General features: G+C 42.0%; 1 protein-coding gene across 1 annotated transcript in view; it reads right to left on the bottom strand.

The window, feature by feature from the left end:
- Nucleotides 1-19729, bottom strand: part of LOC109910116 (protein diaphanous homolog 1) — a 59272-nt gene that overhangs the window by 13213 nt on the left and 26330 nt on the right. The window contains exon 2 of the mRNA XM_031797136.1: nt 4678-4704. Coding sequence (XP_031652996.1) covers nt 4678-4704 — 27 coding nt within the window. The remainder of the gene's footprint in view (nt 1-4677; nt 4705-19729) is intronic.

Below are 19729 nucleotides of genomic sequence, written 5' to 3'. Positions count from 1 at the left end.
TTGTTACGTTACAGCCTCATTTTAAAATGGATTAAACAAAAAAATCCTCAGCAATCTACACACAATACCCCATAATGACAAAGCGAAAACAGGTTTATATATTTTTGCAAATGTATTACAAAAAATAATAATAATCTGAAAAACATTATTCCCATAAGTATTCAGTCCCTTTACAATGAGACTCAAAATTGAGCTCAGGTAAATCCTGTTTCCATTGATCATCCGTGAGATGTTTCTACTTGATTGGAGTCCACCTGTGGAAATTTAATGGACTGGACATGATTTGGAAAGGCACAAACCTGTCTACATAAGATCCCACCGTTGACAGTGCAGGTCAGAGCAAAAGCCATGAGGTCGAAGGAATTGACTGTAGAGCCCCGAGCCAGGATTGTGTCGAGACACAGATTTGGGGAAGGGTATCAAAAAAATGTCTGCAGCATTGAAAGTCTCCAAGAACACAGTGGCCTCCATCATTCTTAAATGGAAGAAGTTTGGAACCACCAAGACTCTTCCTAGAGCTGGCTGCCCGGCCAAACTGAGCAATCGGGGGAGAAGGGCCTTGGTCAGGGAGGTGACAAAGTACCCGATGATCACACTGACAGAGCTCCAGAGTTCCTCTGTGGATATGGGAGAACCTTCCAGAAGGAAAACCATATCTGCAGCACTCCACCAATCAGTCCGAGAGAGTGGCCGCACGGAAGCCACTCCTCAGTAAAAAGGCACATAAACTCCAAGTGGGCTGTTATCAAAAGCACCTAAAGACTCTCGGACCACGAGAAATAAGATTCTCTGGTCTGATGAAACCAAGATTGAACTCTGGCCTTAGCGGCAAGCGCCACGTCTGGAAGAAACCTGGCACCATCCCTACGGTGAAGCATGGTGGTGGCAGAATCACGCTGTGGAGATGTTTTCAGCGGCAGGGACTGGGAGACTAGTCAGGATCGAGGGAAAGATGAACGGAGCCAAGTACAGAGAGATCCGTGATCAAAACCTGCTCCAGCGTGCTCAGGACCTCAGACCGGTGCGAAGGTTCACCTTCAAACAGGACAACAATCCTAAGCACACAGCCAAGCCAACGCAGGAGTTGCTTTCGGGCAAGTCTCTGAATGTCCTTGAGTGGCCCAGCCAGAGCCCGGACTTGAACCCGATCGAACATCTCTGGAGAGACCTAAAAATAGCTGCCCAGCAACACTCCCCATCCAACCTGACAGAGCTTGAGAGGATCTGCAGAGAAGGGAGAAACCCCCCAAATACAGGTGTGCCAAACTTGCAGTGTCATACGCAAGAAGACTCGAGGCTGTAATCGCTGCCATAGGTGCTTCAACAAAGTACTGAGTAAAGAGTCTGAATACTTATGTAAATTTGATTTGAAAACCTGTTTTTGCTTTGTCATTATGGGGTATTGTGACGATTGATTAAATTGTTGTTTTCTTCAATTTTAGAATAAGGATCTAACCTAAAAAATGTGGGAAAAGTGAAGGGGTCTGAATACTATCCAAATGCACTGTATACAGTACACACTACATGGCTATAGACAGAAGTTTGTGGACACCTGCTCGTTGAACATCTCATTCTAAAATCATGGGCATTAATATGTATTTGGTCCCCACCTTTGCTGCTATAACAGCCTCCACTCTTCTGGGAAGAATTCCACTAGATGTTGGAAAATTGCTGCGGGGAATTGCTTCCATTCAGCCACAAGAGCATTAGTGAGATAACACAATAATGTCGGGCGATCAGGCCTGGCTCACAGTCGGCATTCCTATTCATCCCAAAAGTGTTTGATGGGGTTGAGGTGCAGGCCAGTCAAGTTCTTCCAAACCGATCGACAAACCATTTCTGTAAGGACCTCACTTCGTGCTTGGGGGCATGGTCATGCTGAAAAAGAAAAGGACCTTCCCAAAACTTTTGCCACAAAGTTGGAAGCACAGAATCGTCTAAAATGGCATTGTACGCTGTAGCGTTTCCCGAACCATGAAAAACAGCTCCAGAGCATTATTCATCCTCCACCAAACTTTACAGTTGACACTGTGCATTGGGGCAGGTATCATTCTCCTGGCTGGCGCTTGGCATTGTGATCTTAGGCTTGTGTGCGGCTGCTCGGCCATGGAATCCTATTTCATGAAGCTCCAGACGAACGGTTCTTGTGCCAACGTGGCTTCCGGCATCAGTTTGGAATTTAGTAGTGAGCGTTGCAACCAAGGGCATACAATTTAAGCACAACACGTTTCAGCGATTATGATTTTTCAACGCCGATTCCAATTATTGGAGGACCAAAAAAAGCCGATACCAATGAAATCGGACATTTTTATTTTATTTGTAATAATGACAATTACAACAATACTGAATGAACACTTATTTTAACTTAATATAAGCAAGGGGAACAACTACTCCAAGTCTCAGAGCGAGTGACGCATTAAGCATTGCGAAGAGCTGCTGGCAAAACGCACAAAAGTGCTGTTTGAATGAATGCTTACGAGCCTGCTGGTGCCTACCATCGCTCAGTCAGAGTGCTCTATCAAATCATAGACTTAATTATAACATAATAACACACAGAAATACGAGCCTTCGGTCATTAATATGGTCGAATCCAGAAACTATCTTGAAAAAAAAAAAAAGTTTATTCTTTCATAGAAATACAGAACCGTTCGGTGTTTTATCTAACAGGTGGCATCCATAAGTCTAAAAATTCCTGTTACATTGCACAACCTTCAATGTTATGTCATAAGTATGTAAAATTCTGGCAAAAAAAATTGTTCGCAACGAGCCAGGCAGCCCAAACTGTTGCATATACCCTGACTCTGCATGCAATGAACGCAAGAGAAGTGACAATTTCACCTGGTTAATAAATATGCAGGTTTAAAAATATATACTTCTGTGTATTGATTTTAAGGAAGGCATTGATGTTAATGGTTAGGTACATTCGTGCAACGATTGTGCTTTTTTCGCAAATGCGCTTTTGTTAAATCATCCCCCGTTCGGCTAAGTTGGCTGTCTTTGTTAGGAAGAAATAGTCTTCACACAGTTCGCAACGAGCCAGGCGGCCCAAACTGCTGCATATACCCTGACTCTGTTGCAAGAGAAGTGACACAATTTCCCTAGTTAAAAGACATTTTAGCAGGCAATATTAACTAAATATGCAGGTTTAAAAATATATACTTGTGTATTGATTTTAAGAAAGGCATTGATGTTTATGGTTAGGTACACGTTGGAGCAACGACAGTCCTTTTTCGCGAATGCGCACCGCATCGATTATATGCAACGTGGGACATGCTAGATAAACTAGTAATATCATCAACCATGTGTAGTTAACTAGTGATTATGATTGATTGATTGTTTTTTATAAGATAAGTTTAATGCTAGCTAGCAACTTACCTAGACTTCTTACTGCATTCGCGTAACAGGCAGGCACCTCGTGGAGTGCAATGTAAGGCAGGTGGTTAGAGCGTTGGACTAGTTAATCGTAAAGTTGCAAGATTGAATCCCCGAGCTGACAAGGTGAAAATCTGTCGTTCTGCCCCTGAACAAGGCAGTTAACCCACCGTTCCTAGGCCGTCATTGAAAATAAGAATGTGTTCTTAACTGACTTGCCTAGTTAAATAAAGGTGGTAAAAAAATATATATAATAATTTAAAATTCAGTGTCCACAAATACCGATTTCCGATTGTTATGAAAACTTGAAATCTGCCCTAAATAATCGGCTATTCTGATTAATCGGTCGGCCTCCAGTTTCAACATTCCCGTTCTCTGAGCTTGTGTGGCCTACCACTTCACAGTAGAGCCGTTGTGGCTCCTAGACATTTCCACTTCACAATAACAGCACTTAGAGTTGACCGGAGCAGCTCTAGCAGAGCAGAAATTTGATTAACTGACTTGTTGGAAAGGTGCCATCCTATGACGGTGCCACATTGTAAGTCACTGAGCTCTTCAGTACGGGCCATTCTACTGCCAATGTTTGTCTATGGAGATTGCATGGCTGTGTGCTCAGTTTTATACACCTGTCAGCAACGGGTATGGCTGAAATAGGTGTGTCCACATACTTTTGTCCATGAAGTGTATAACTTCATGAGCTGGATTGCTTGTCTTTGCAATTTGTTTATTTTTATTTGTGCTCTTCCGCTAGCAGCCTCCATGGAAATTCACTATTACTTGGGCTAATTCTGTTAGCATTCTGGTAATAGAGGCCCAATGGGCTTTTTTTGCATCATTTGCCACACACCTTGTGTGCTAAACCAGTAATACCGTAAATACCGGGGTAGGCAGTCGTTCTTAAACTGACTTGCCTAGTTAAAGAAAAAGGTTAAATACATTTAAAGTAAAATAACCTTTGAGTAGCAGACTTCCTGCCCTGGGCCTAACCTACCTACAACCCCCCAACCTGTAACCTAGGCCGGCCCTTCAGACCAACCACTGAGGGGGGAGTCAGGGAGGCACAGACGGACAGGCAGGCACCATTCAACAGTATGTGTCGATACAACCAGGGTGAGTAGTACAGACAACATGGTTGAGTTATTATGGGGTGTTACTGCAACAACCAGGTTCATGGGGGTTGTAGTGTGGTATGGATAGAGGGGCATGGGGAGGGGTTAGTAGTGGACTACAGGGTGAGATGAGATGCAACAAAGACAGTCAGATGATTATGACTGGGATGTGGGCACACACAAACACACAACCTACCTCATCAGGAATCAGCCGTTTGAGTTTCTGTACAGAGAGGGGAGGGGGAGGAGTGGTGGTTGAAAGAACGAGTGAAAGAAATGGGGAGATTGAACAGGGGAAGAGGGAGACAATGAGGGATACGGGGAGATCGAGGGAGGGATTAAGGGACAGACAGAAGGAGAGAAAGAGAGGGAGTGGGGGAGAGAGGAAAGGATCAATTAGGATCAGACAGGGAACGTCTCTACAAAGGTCATCATTAATCATTACGGACAGAGGGGAATAGGCTACAGGTAGATCAATATCACAATAACAGACTACTTCATTAAACACAGTTACACATTACACACTGGATCAATCAAGAACATACACACTTAGATTAGCTCACTAATTCCTCTTGTACGACGTTATGGATCATCTGAACAATTCCACATGCAGGGATTGATCCATTTTATTTTGCGATTAGGGGATTTCAGATTTTTTTTTGACAGGTAGAATGACAGTACAATTGCACTAGCAAATCCTTTCCACAAGGTGTCAGGCTACACCAATGAATAGCTTAGTGAAGGCAGGGTCTCAATTGATAATTGACAAACACCAGGTGGCGCTGAAGATCACACAAATCGAAACACAACTATGGAAAGCTTATGGGGCAAGTTCCTCACTTCCTATGTTTGCATTCTACATAACTGCAAAAGATAAGCCAGAAATAATATGCATGATCTCTGTAACGGTGCTTCCAAACATGGCCCATAATGACTGTCCCACATGCCAGCATCTGGAGCCAATCAGCAGCCACCCAGAGGGTCACAGGCCACAGAACACACACTGAACAACAAACCTAGGCTCAACGGCTTTATAAAGTCAACCTTCAGGGGAAGACAAACAGAGGAAAACACACACACACACACACCTCTCATCTCTCATCTCTCTCTGAGCCAGCCTTCCTAGGTTTTGTTATGTCGGATATAGGCTATAAATTAGGTAAGAAGTCTAATTAGAAGGCTCTTTATCAAAGCGATTTGATTTGTCAACTGTGCCTTTTCTCATTGTAAAAAAATTAATAAAAAATGGTAAAAAAACGTATTTTATCCAAATGTTGAATAGGCAGATAAATACATGTTTATGCAGGGGGGGGATAATAGCCTACTACTTTGGAGATCATAAAAACAATTAAATAAATGACGTTACTTGGTTGGTCACTGATCGGCTCTTTATAGCAATTCATTCTATGCAGGTGGGTCGGGTTGAAGAGAGAAATCTGTCCATACGCCGGATATCGGACGGGGCTCAGAATATCAGTGGCCGGCGAGGAGCAGGTTCGGCTCCAAATACACATTTTAAAAAAGACCAGTGCAGGACTCTACTTTAGTGATCAGTTTCTCGACAACAGAGAAAGGTTAAATTGGCCTAAGCTGACTTGCATTCTCCCTCTCTCTCACCTCCCTCCTCTCTCAAAAAGGCATGCGGACAAAGGCGGACTGACACACATACGGGTGCGTACACACAGCTACATGGAAAACAGTGCAAACAAGGGACTGGTGTAAGGGGCTGTTGGGACTATAATATGGATTCTACACAAATTCAATTTAAGAGAGCTGCTAATTAGCCATTAGCTAATAACACAAAGAAACACAATTTGCTAAGTCACAGCATGGAGATTGTCATTACTGCACACCATCTCCACACTTCTCTCTCTCTCTCCATCTCTTGTTCTCTCTCCATCCCTCCTGAGGTAGCCAGCTGATTGGATCTGGGCCTGAGAGAATGACAGAGGGTGTTAGGTCCCTAGTGCCATTTTCTTCTATTTGATTACTTTATCTCAAATTTCATCTCTCGTTACCTTCTAGAGGTATCCAGATTATCAAACCGACCTTGTGCCATACTGGGATATTAAGTAATCCCAGCACTGAACACAAGGGGGCACTGTTTTCACACCCCACAGGTACTCTGTAATCCGAAGGTTAGCAAATGCTAACAAGTACATGTAAAATCCAATAGAGAATGCTAACTAAATTCACTTTTTATATGACCAATATATACAGTCAATATATATACTGCACGCACAAAACAAATAATTAGCCAGCAATGCTCTTGATCCAAGAGGGGATTCTCTGCTGATACCAAGGGAATGCTTGATTTTGAAAGAAGCTAACCACACTTAGCTAGATAGCTAACTAGCTACTAAATTAGCAGACCAAATGCACAACTGCAGAGCATTTAGCACATTTTAGACAGTTAACTAAATAGTTACAAGATATCTAGCTGTCAAACATTTAGCTGTAAATTCCATACTATAATTTCCATACTGTGACTCACAAGGCTCCGGTCTCTTGTCATGGTGTGCTTGTAAACAATCTCCACGTGACTGGGGACAACCAGTAAGCTTCATAATGAAAAATGATGTGACAGGTGCAATAAAGTACACAATCTTCTTTATCGCCTAACATATTGCACACGTTGACTGCAAGTATTTACTTAAAAAGTAGCTACAAATATTCACATTTAAATTTTAAAAAACGAATTAAACTTCAAATAAATAGTTTCAACGGTATTGGAAAAAACCATCCCGTGACTTTTTCCAAATACCCGGTATACGGTATACCGCCCAAGCCTATATTACCTTCTGGTAACTTTCACACAAGTACTTTGGGAACACATTCAGATTGATGTCTGCCATCCCAGTCCCAGCCATTGTGACCCTCATCAAAGAACTATTAGGTCTGCAGCTAGACTGAATAAAAGTCGTGATGTGTTGGCCGTCTGCTCCATTCTATTTCTATGGTTTTGGGCTGACATTAACTGCTACCCTTTAAGAAATACCAGACATGGTATGAGAAACTTGTGGCTCACAAATGTCAAAGGAATGGAGCGGGAGACAACCTACCTCCCTCAAAACACACACACACACACAGTCATGTTTTAATATGCAGCACCCCAGTTATCCAACCTCTATAGGTTAACAATACGCGTGAACTCACGAGGGCTCAACCTTTAAACTGATGTGTATTCAAACACACTCATGGGCACATACACAAACAAAAAGGCCGACACTGCACATTGTTGTTCACATGATAGATGTTATCACACAGGGTGCTATTTGGGAAGCAGCCAAAGAGCTGGTAATGGAGACTACCTGTGTGGTGCTGTTCTTCTATAGTACACAATGTGAATATCCTCTAATGACGGAAACAAACATTATGTGGCCACATAAATGCATTTTCAAAGCTACAGCACACAAGGGACCAAAGCATATGGTCTGCTTCGTGCTTTCATTTTTGGCAAGGAATACAAAAAAAAATACTGCGATACTGGTATCGTCCTGGGCCTAATTCTTATACAGGTCAGTGTGATAACCAACTGGTGTTCATCTCCTGCAGTGAACACGGATCCTGATCCCCTCTACAGGGAGGTGTCCGCTTAGGCTACATGGACGACAACAAGTGCGGGTGCAAACACGCAGCTCAGTGTTTCCGTCAGAAATGGAGCCAGACAGCGTAACCGGAACGATATGAATTTACCGGACATCCATATGCATTGGGTGCGTAACGTAATAGGGCGTCCACCCACGGTGCTCAAAATCCCCTCTAGATGATCGTAATTCATTTGAACAGAATAGAAAACAGCCTGTAAAGTTGTCAGAAAATAAAGTAGTACGATGTTCTTATACCAACATGAAAGGTTTTATTGAAAAGCAAAACATTACTCTAGGTGGCCACAAAAATGAAGAAATTGTAAAACTGATGTTGGACAATGAAATTCGATATGTAAAGTAACATGTGTTAAGGCTGGGTCGTTAAGAGAAAGCTTATTTTACAATGCTCTTGTGAAACGAGGCCCGAGCCATGCATTTATGAAAGCACTTGTTACCCTGACGCAGCCATTCTAAAAACAGCCGATGCCATGATGGTGCCATTTAACCCACAAGGCCTGAACGTGAGAATACAGACACAAAGAACTCTGGGTAATCACACAGGAAACAGAGTGTGTATATGAGAGCGAGATAGGAGAAAATGTCCAAAGCTATATTCCCCCCACCACACATAGCCTTCACACTGTCAGGTCAGGCCACCAGCTGAACTCTGAGTAATTAGAAAGAGATGAGAACAGGCTGCTTTCCTTGTGAGAACTTCACAAAGAGGATCACCACACACACAGTGTAATTATCCGTCTAAAAAGTGCCCTGGTTTACAGGCACTTGCCAGGAAAACCACACAGAGAGTTCCCAAAGGACCATCATTAAACAAAGACAAAAAGAAGCACAGAACCAAAAGAGCAGAAGAAATGTATTTGGTTCTTGTGGTTCCTAGGAAACGTAGTGGAAGTCAGCATTTAAGCGCTTGGCTTGTGACAAGAACATAATGGGCCAGTCAGCCTCTCTTCACAGCACTGTCACTACTAATGTACAGCTCCCACCCAGAACCATAAGACAGCGCTGTGTGTGTGTGTGTGTGTGTGTGTGTGTGAGAGAGAGAGAGAGACAGCTATGCTGAGCGAGAGGGACAAAGAAAGCAGGTTGAGAAATTGAAGAGAAAGAGAGAAAAAGAGCCGGAGTTGAGATGTGTTATTACACACACTTGAACCATTACTCACTTCCCTTTAGAGACAAGCAGAGGTCAGAGTAATGTCACAGTAACTTAACTGACCAACTGAATGATTAAGGAATAACCCCTTTATTGCACCTGTGATCTCTCTCACACACACACACACAGTGTTTCTTTCTGAAAAGCAAAGTCCACTATAGACAAGTGATGTCACAGTTTAAACTACTGCTAGTTACATACCTATTAAGGAGAAAATTACTATTTTGGAGAGGGATGGATAGAGGGAGATTGTGCATGTTGTTATCTCCACTGTGGCTGTTGATGTGAGTGTTTGCAGCATTGCCATGGCTCCCTGGTAGCGGCTGTGCTCCGCTGAGCGGTGAGGGATGATGTCACCGGGAGGGGTTCTCTAGCAGGCGACACGCCCGTACACAAGTGACACAACACTTCCTGTTCAGAGCTACCACAGGAAGTCAGTAACATAGTGAAACCTGACTCACTATCAGTCCGAGGGGAGATCTAGGAAATCACATCCTCCTTTATTCCAACATGGTGTATTGGTGTTGTCACGATACCAGAATGGACTTCGATACCAGGTTTAGTATCACGATACGCGATAACGTCATGACACTCGATTCCAAAACGACACCAACACAATACAGCGACAACAGCAAAAAGTCAGAATGGCACTTTATCCAGAAAAACTCAGCTACTGCTCTGTTCATCGTTGAGCATCTTGAATTCAATTATCATTCATTATATTTGAACATTTATGTGAAGAAATTTTTTTAAAACACTGAGACAGCCATGTATGCATTAATGAATTAATTATGCAATCAATTCCACGTTTCTACAGAAACTACAAAATAACATGATGGTAATCATTATTTGAAATAGTACATCTCTATTGATGAAGTGGGTAAATCAAGTTGTAGTCTAGGCCTAGTCACAATACAGGTGAATGCGTATTATTCAACAGGTGAGTTGAGCTGGTTTTAGCTGATTTCACGGGGCTACAGATGACAAACAATCCCTTCTGTTTACGACTTATTTTAATAGCAACTGCTAAGAGAACATTTTATTGAGCAACAATATTGGCATAGAAGAAGCAACTTATTCACTTATTTTATAAAAGTGTGCGCAGTCTAAGTAATGACATCATGTGCAAGGCAGAATGCGGCTGTGGAATCTGACCTTGTGGGTATGCAACATAGTGGAAACCAGACGGGAGACGAATGAGGGTTTTGGTGACAATCAGCATATTTTGCTTTTACGGTTTGCATATTACCACAAACAAAGTACCAGGGTAGAGTGAACTGATGTTGCTTCCTGTTAGCTAGCAGGGAAAGTTATCCTACAATTAAAAAGGTGGAAGCTCCCGGTGTCTTGCTTTGTAAAAGTGTTCTAGCCTGTATGGACATTGTTCTGCGACAACAGTAATGAACAGTTTCAACACTTCTACATACCGTCGTTGCATTATTCCAGTGTGTTAACGTCCGCGCAGCATCAGTGGGGAGATAACAACGCAACCCAGAAAGCTCTAGCGATGATTGAACAAGTGGAGTGGGCACTTTTCTCTACAAAGGGGCTGCACGGATAGACCGACTTGAGCCTCTCATTCACCTTAGACATTTGACAGATGTAGTGAACGTAAAGAAAGAGTATCGAGCAGTTTCATTTTTATTACAAATGGTATACGCCGTGCAACACTAGTGCGCGTGTTACATGCTGAACACACCGCTTGCGTTACTTGCGTTTGCGTTGCAAAATAAATGTACACATGCATGTTATTCAACCATTCCATCCAAACTGGTCGTGCGCAGACTCGCGCGTTGTGCTGCTGTGTGCCTTAAGGCAGGCAGTCACTGGTTAGGCCTAGGTGTGTTACACGTGGATACATTGCGTACTTTGTCCCTGAGGAACACTTGACTGTTTACACATGATCAAACACTCATTGAGAGATAAACAACTTGACAGAGAGAGAGAAGAGACAAGCATACACACAACTAACACATGACGAACACAGAATGGTAATGATCATTCACAACAACAGAAGAAAAAAAAAAAGTGGCAAAAACAAATACAAAACACTGAACAAACACAAATCACAATCAACACCACCTGGGTGGACAACTGGTTTGGTTGCTACAACCCATCACATTGTTCTCAGCACTTTACTCATCAGCTTACTTCCCCTTGCAATGGCGTGGCACTAATCCTGGTAAATCAACTGAGACATTAACATAACACCAGCAGTCACTTTACATGACATGGAATGGTTTGCTTTCCTTAAAACCACCCCAAAGCTAACATACTCAGTCAACACAGAAACACAACAAAACTCACGACCAACAAGCCACGCACCAGCAGCACACTCTAAACCAGGGATCTAGATTAAGCCACAGGCTGTTTTTTTCCCTCTTGAGCAGACGGTCATGTGACCAAACAGAAGCCCAAAACATAATAATTTCCAACCTTGCTTACATTTGTATGAGACCACATTATCCCTCGATTACGCGTGGGAATACTTTGGAACAGATTTCACAAATTAAAACCACTTGTATCGAATTCGCTTTTTTTTTTGAAAACACTGGGGGGGCAAATAAAATCAGAAGCAATTCCATGGGTTAGGTCTACATTTGACAAAAATCTGTGACAGCTTCATCATACCCCTTTTCCACCCATGCCACCCCCGTCAGTGTGTATATAAAGTAACCAGGAAGTCGTTGGTTATATTAGGCTCCTTCCTTTTTATTATTTCACATCAGACTGTCTCCCTGGTTCACTGTGGCTGGCCCTGTTCACTTACGCCTGACCGACCCCTGCTCCCTGCGTGTGTGTGTGTGTGGTGCATAGCCTCCATGCAAGTCTTCATGAGTGTGTCCAAGTGGGGCATTTTTTTCCGCATGACTGCGCCATCCTTGAAGGGCCGTCCCTAATGATAAAACAAAAAAAACTAGCCCAGAACAACAAGAGAGGCTAACGCGATCCGGCCATGTCTGTACTGCTGCATGACGGCCTGTAAGTATTTCCGCTGGCAGAGTCATTAAAGAATGTAGAGCGCATTCCCACTGAAACCATGTCTGTCTGGTGGTATTACACACAGGCTGGCGGGCATATTATGTAGGATCATTTAGAAATGTTAGGGGAATCGTCAACAATCTGCTTAAATGTGGCATGCCCCACCTGAATAGAATACTAATGAGGCTATGTACGAAATGTGTTATTTGCATGTACTGTAAAAGCAACATGCCAAAATGAGTTCAACTCTGTGAACAGAAAAGGTTTCCATTCATAACGTGCAGGCATCAAAAGACGCTGCTGAATGTAAAATCCAATCAAATTTTTATTTGTCACATGCGGCAAATACAACAGATTTAGACATTGCCGTGAAATGCTTACTTACGAGCCCTTAACCAACATGCGGAGTTAAAAAGAAAAGTTAAATAACGAGGATATAAACAGTGCCTTCGGAAAGTATTCAGACCCCTCAACTCTTTCCACATTTTGTTACATTACAGCCTTATTCTAAAAACTGATTCAATAAAAAAAATGCTCAGCAATCTACACACGCGTAATGACCAAGTGAACACAGGTTTAGACATTGTTGCAAATATGAAACAAAGATTGAACTCTTTGGCCTGAATGCCATGCTTCACGTCTGGAGGAAACCTGGCACCATCCCTACGGTGAAGCATGGTGGGGATATTTTTCAGCAGAAGGGACTTTGGGACAAGTCAGGATCGAGGCAAAGATGAACGGCGCAAAGTATAAAAACATGCCTCAGAGCTCTCAGGACCTCAAAATAGGGCGACGGTTCCCCTTCCAACAAGACAACAACCCTAAGCACACAGCCAAGACAAAGCAGGAGTGGCTCCGGGACAAGTCTCTGAATGTCTTTGGGTGGCCCAGTCAGAGCCCGGACTTAATCCTGATTGAACATCTCTGGAGAGACCTAAAAATAGCCTTGCAGCAACGCTCCCAATCCAACCTGACAGAGCTTGAGAGGATCTACAGAGAAGAATGGGAGAAACTCCTCAAATACAGGTGTCAAACTTGTAGTGTAATACCCAAGAAAACTGTAATCATTGCCAAAGGTGCTACAACAAAGTACTGAGTAAAGGGTCTGAATACTTAAGTAAATGTAATAAGATATTTCATAAATTAACAAAAGTAAATAAATAAACAGTTTCTGCTTTGTCATTGTGGAGTAGTGTGTGTAGATTGATGAGGGGGGAAAACAATTTAATACATTTTAGAATAAAACTGTAACCTAATAAAATGTGGAAAAGGGGTCTGAATACTTTCAGAAGGCACTGTACAAGGGGTACAGGATAAAGTGACTATGCATAGATATTAAACAGAGTAGCAGCAGCGTGTGTGGTGTGTGCAGTATGTGAGTGTGTGGTTAGAGTCCAGTGAATGTACAGTACCAGTCAAAAGTTGACACACCTACTCCTTCAAGGTTTTTTAAATGTTTTACTATTTTCTACATTGTCGAACAATAGTGAAGACATCACAACTATGAAATAGCACATATGGAATCATGTAGTAACCAAGTGTTAAAGAAACCAAAATATATTATAGATTCTTCAGTGTAGCCATCCTTTGCTTTGATCACTCTTGGCATTCTCTCAACCAGCTTCACCTGGAATGCTTTTCCAATAGTATTTAAGTAATTCCCAAATATGCTGAGCACTTGTTGGCTGCTTTTTCTTCATTCTGCAGAGTCCTTAGTGATGTGGACACTAAGGAACTTGAAGCTCTCGACCCACTATGGTGGCAAGGTGGAACGCACAACTCATTTAGAACAGCAGTGTTGGCCTACAAGAGGGAGCGGTTAAGAACGGACAGCTTATTGGGGATTGTTGCCTATGCAGATGTCCAAGGCACTGCATCTCAGTGCAAGAGGCATCACTACAGTCCCTGGTTTGAATACAGGCTGTTTCACATCTGGCCGTGACTAGGGCGCCGCACAATTGGCACAGCGTTGTCCGGGTTTGGCGGGGGAAGGTCGTCATTGTAAATAATAATTTGTTCTTAACTGACTTGCCTAATTAAATGTAAATAATATATATATATTTTTACGAATTAAGTATATATGTGCCATTGCTAAAGCAACTACAATTGTCTTAATTTTCCTCTCTTTTTAGCTGTTTTTATTTGTCAAGCCACAACTGATTGAGCCAAATAAAACATTTTGGTTGTACTAGACCCTCTTTCTTTTTGTGCCATTTTAAAGGAATGATTTTGACCACATATGGCTAATTAGGGGGCATTTCTAAATGCAAATAGACAAGGTTGTGCATGAGTACTGAGGCTGAGAACTTATTTATCACTGGTTCTATCTTACCGGTGTGTGTATGATGCTAGCAGAATTATTTTATAAATGACACCTTTTTCTATGCGTAGGAACAGTCGTGTTTTAGAATAGTTTCTACACAATATTGATAAATGAGGCCCCTGGAGAAGCTATGCCTTTTCCTACCTTATGTGCGGTGGTAGGCAGAAGCAGGCGAGTAAATATTAATTCAAACAGCACTTTCTTTGCGTTTTGCCAGCAGCTCTTCGTTGAGCGTCAAGCATGTGCTGTTTATGACTTCAAGCCTATCAACTCCCGAGATGATGCTGGTGTAACCGAAGTGAAATGGCTGGCTAGTTAGCGCATGCTAATAGCGTTTCAAACGTCACTCGCTCTGAGCCTTGGAGTGGTTGTTTCCCTTGCTCTGCATGGGTAACGCTGCTTCGAGGGTGGCTGTTGTCATTGTGTTCCTGGTTCGAGTCCAGGGAGGAGCGAGGAGAGGGACGGAAGCTATACTGTTACACTGGCAATACTAAAGTGCCTATAAGAACATCCAATAGTCAAAGGTTAATGAAATACAAATGGTATAGAGGGAAATAGTCCTATAATTCCTATAATAACTACAACCTAAAACTTCTTACCTGGGAATATTGAAGACTCATGTTAAAAGGAAACACCAGCTTTCAAATGTTCTCATGTTCTGAGCAAGGAACTTAAACGTTAGCTTTCTTACATGGCACATATTGCATTTTGACTTTCTTCTCCAACACTTATTATTACAACCAAATTGAACATGTTTCATTATTTATTTGAGGCTAAATTGATTTTATTGATGTATTATATTAAGTTACAATAAGTGTTCATTCAGTATTGTTGTAATTGTCATTATTACAAATAAAATAATAAAAATCAGCCGATTATATCGGCACCAGCTTTTTTGGTCCTCCAATAATCGGTATCGGCGTTGAAAAATCATAATCGGTCGACCTCTACCACAAACGTTTGGATATACTGGTAAATTTACCACGTTGTTAGCTAGCAAGCTAATGGAGGTAACAAACATGCCTGAACATTGTGCAAAACAAATGGGTAACGGTCCAAGTGGAGTTTTAGAATGGCCTGTGACAATGTAAAATATGCCCCCCCCCCCCCAATATGTGACAGGAAGAAAGAAACATTGCACTGGTATTGTGGATTAGATCTTTTGAACTGTTTGGCCTAGAATCAATCCGTGTTCGCTGTAGTAATGGTGCAAGCATGACGCTTACAAATCTGCACTCGTGAAACAATGCAACAGTGAAGCCTTATCATTAGAATTAATTATTATATATCTAAAATGAAATATTGGAAAAAAAATTTAGCACTGGTGCTCCCAATTAAAAAATGTCAGGACACACAGAAAAATATTTTGAAGCACTTTAGAGCTCTGGTTGAGGGCTCTTTCTGCCCACTGGTTGAGAGCCCTTTCTGGAGCAGGAAGCTGTGACGAAGGCCCCACAACCTGGAGCAATTATGGCACTGAGAGTCCTGAGAAGCAAGATCTGCTGAAACAGACGCAGTGAATTGATTACAGACAGGGGCAGCCTGTGGGATAAATGTTACAGAGCCGGCAAATCGATCACTCACTGTCAGTCACTCACAGCACCTCGGACAGAAGACCTCGAACCGATGCTCACACGCAGTGGTAAAAACAGTGTCTTACACACATGCATTCTTTAAAAAACACACAGGAATAGAATCAGACATAGGGAGGAATCCCCAGACAGCAGCTTAGAATAACTACCTCCATCTCCATCCCTTCAACAAGTCCATTCACTGTTCCTCCTTCACTTACCCAGTACACACACAGTCCCTATAGCCCCCACCAACACACAAACACGGCCCTTATGCCAACAAGCAGAACAGCACCCAGTATTCCTGTCGCAACATCAGCTCTGCGGTGAAGTCCTCTCTCAGCAAGATTCACCATATGTCCCCTTGTAAGCCTAGGCCTTTGCCCTTGGCAGATGCTCCGATATACTATCCAACACTTATTCTGAGCATGTATAGTTACTGAACCCACAGCCTTGGTGTACACAGCAGCATGATCTGACTGTCAGACCCCTGATCCACACATCCCACAAAGTATTGCTCAGTACTGACTCTCCAGGAGCTGCTCAGATGTATACCAAGCACCTGCTGGGTACTTGCACTCTGACTGGGAGACAGCCTTTCACAGCTGTTCCAGGAGATAGTGTAGAGGAGTATAGAGGGGTGCAGGGAGGAAGTGCACATTTCAATAACGTGCCAAACACAAAGCCCGAGTCTCAGTAATGATGAGGCTGCAGAGAGCAGTTTTTCACACTGCGTACCCACACCCAGGGCATGCATCACCAGACTGTCAAACAGTCACAGTTAATATTTGATAACACCCTCTCTATAGAAACAGACAGTGTGTCAGTGTTCCTAGAGGCACACATTCAAAAGCTTGTTATTTTGCCTACTTGATATAATACAGCACTGGTCATTCATAATTTTAGACTTCAGAGCGAGAGAGACAGAGAGCGAGAGAGAGAGCACTAGCGAAACTCAGGCCCCTGAATATTCAGAGGTCAACAGCGACTCCATCACAGACTTCAGTGCAGCTTTTGACATTATCGATCATAGTCTACTGCTGGAAAAACATGTGTGTTATGGCTTTACACCCCCTGCTATAATGTGGATAAAGAGAAGTAACAGAACACAGAGGGTGTTCTTTAATGGAAGCCTCTCAAATGTAATCCAGTTAGAATCAGGAATTCCCCAGGTAACTGTTTAGGCCCTTTGATTTTTTCAATTTTGACTAACGGCATGCCACTGACTGAGTAAAGCCAGAGTGTCTATGTATGCGAATGACTCCACACTATACACGTCAGCTACTACAGCGACTGAAATGACTGCAGCGCTCAACAAAGAGCTGCAGTTAGTTTCAGAGAGGGTGGCAAGGAATAAGTTAGACCTCGATATTTCTAAAACTAAAAGCATTGTATTTGGAACAAAACTTCAACTAAATATTGTAATAAATAATGTGGAAATTGAGCAGGTTGAACTGCTAAACTGCTTGGAGTAACCCTAGACTGTAAACTGTGATGGTCAAAACATATTGATGCAGTAGTAGCTAAGATGGGGAGAGGTCTGTCTATAATAAAGTGATGCTCTGCCTTAACATCACTATGAACAAGGCAGGTCCTACAGGCCCTAGTTTTGTTTCACCTTGACTACTGAAGCAAGCAGTAAAATTAGAATTAAAAATATATATTAAAAAACACCTTATGGAACAGCGGGGACTTTGAAGCAACAAACATTGCGACACACGCACGCACAAACTTAGTACTGTAGATGAGGTCGCCCAATTATTATTTTTCAACACCGATACAGATTATTGGAGGACCAAAAAAAAGCAGATTTATATATGTAATAATGACAATTACAACAATACTGCTCTATCAAATCATAAACTTAATTATAATAAACACAGAAATACTAGCCTTTGGTCATTAATATGGTCAAATACGGAAACTATTATTTCGGAAACACAACGTTTATTCTTTCGGTGAAATAGGGAACCGTTCCGTATTTTATCGAATGGGTGGCAACCCTAAGTCTAAATATTGCTGTTATATTGCACAACCTTCAATGTTATGTCATAATTATGTAAAAATTCTGGCAAATTAGTTCGCAACGAGCCAGGCTGCCCAAACTGTTGCATATACCGACTCTGCTTGCTTAACGCAAGAGAAGTAACACAATTTCCCTAGTTAATATTGCCTGCAAACATGCATTTATTTTAACTAAATATGCAGGTTTAAAAATATATACTTCCGTGTATTGATTTTAAGAAAGGCATTGATGTTTATAGTTAGGTACATTCGTGCAAATGCGCTTATGTTAAATCGTCACCCGTTCGGCGAAGTTGAAGTAGACTGTGATTCAATAAATTAACAGCCACTGCATTGATTATATGCAATGCAGGACAAGCTAGTAAACCTAGTAATATCATCAACCATGTGTGGTTAACTAGTGATTATGTTAAGATTGATTGTTTTTTATAAGATAAGTTTAATGCTAGCTAGCAACTTACCTTGGCTCTTTGCTGCACTCGTGTAACAGGTGGTCAGCCTGCCAAGCAGTTTCCTCGTGGAATGCAATGTAACCGGCAATAATCAGCATCCAAAAATGCAGATTACCGATTGTTATGAAAACTTGAAATTGGCCCTAAATAAAAATTGGTCATGCCGATTAATTGGTTGACATCTACTGTAGATGTGTGGTACTGGTGGAGTAGGGGAGCACAGTGTGTTCTGAAATGTAAATGTATTGTAATGTTTTTTAAATTGTATAAACTGCCTTAATTTTGCTGGACCCCAGGAAGAGTATGGGAATCCATAATAAATACAAATACGGCATGCGGGCAAGTTCATTCAATCCAATTTGTGGGGGAGATAATTATTATTATTTTATTTTTTACTCAATTATTCATTCCCCTCTAATTTTGTAAAATTTTTAAAGTCACAACCTTATTCTAAAATGTATTGAATTATTTTTTTCATCAATCTACACACAATACCCCATCATGACAAACCGAAAACATGTTTAGACATTTTTGCCACTTAGACAAAAACAGAAATACCTTATTTACATAAGCATTCAGACCATTTGGTGAGACTGGAAATTGAGCTCATGTTTCCATTGATCATACTTGAGATGTTTCTACAACTTGGAGTCCCACCTGTGGTAAATTCAATTGATTGGATATGATTTAGAAAGGCACACACCTGTCTATATAAGGTCCCACAGTTGAGAGTGCATGTCAGATTTAAAACAAAGCCCTGAGGTCAAAGGAACTCCAAGACAGGATTGTGTCGAGGCACAGATCTGGGGAAGGGTATCAAAAAATGTCTGCAGCATTTAAGGTCCCCAAGAACACAGTGGACTCCATCATTCTTAAATGGAAGAAGTGTGGAACCACCAACACTCTTAATGAGCTGGATGCCCAGCCAAACTGAGCAGAGTCTTGGTCAGAGAGTTGAAGAAGAACCATAGGATCACCCTGACAGAGTTTCAGAGATCCTCTGTGGAGATGGGAGAACCTTCCAGAAGTACAACCATCTCTGCCAAATCAGGCTTTTATGGTAGAGTGGCCAGACGGAAGCCACTCCTCAGTAAAAGGTACATGACAACCTGCTTGGAGTTTGTCAAAAGGACTCTG

Source organism: Oncorhynchus kisutch, linkage group LG19 (genome assembly GCF_002021735.2).
Source record: "Oncorhynchus kisutch isolate 150728-3 linkage group LG19, Okis_V2, whole genome shotgun sequence".
Classification (NCBI taxonomy): Eukaryota; Metazoa; Chordata; class Actinopteri; order Salmoniformes; family Salmonidae; genus Oncorhynchus; species Oncorhynchus kisutch.
Note: the sequence above shows the minus strand (reverse complement) of the source record. Positions and strands in the feature narration are given on the sequence as shown.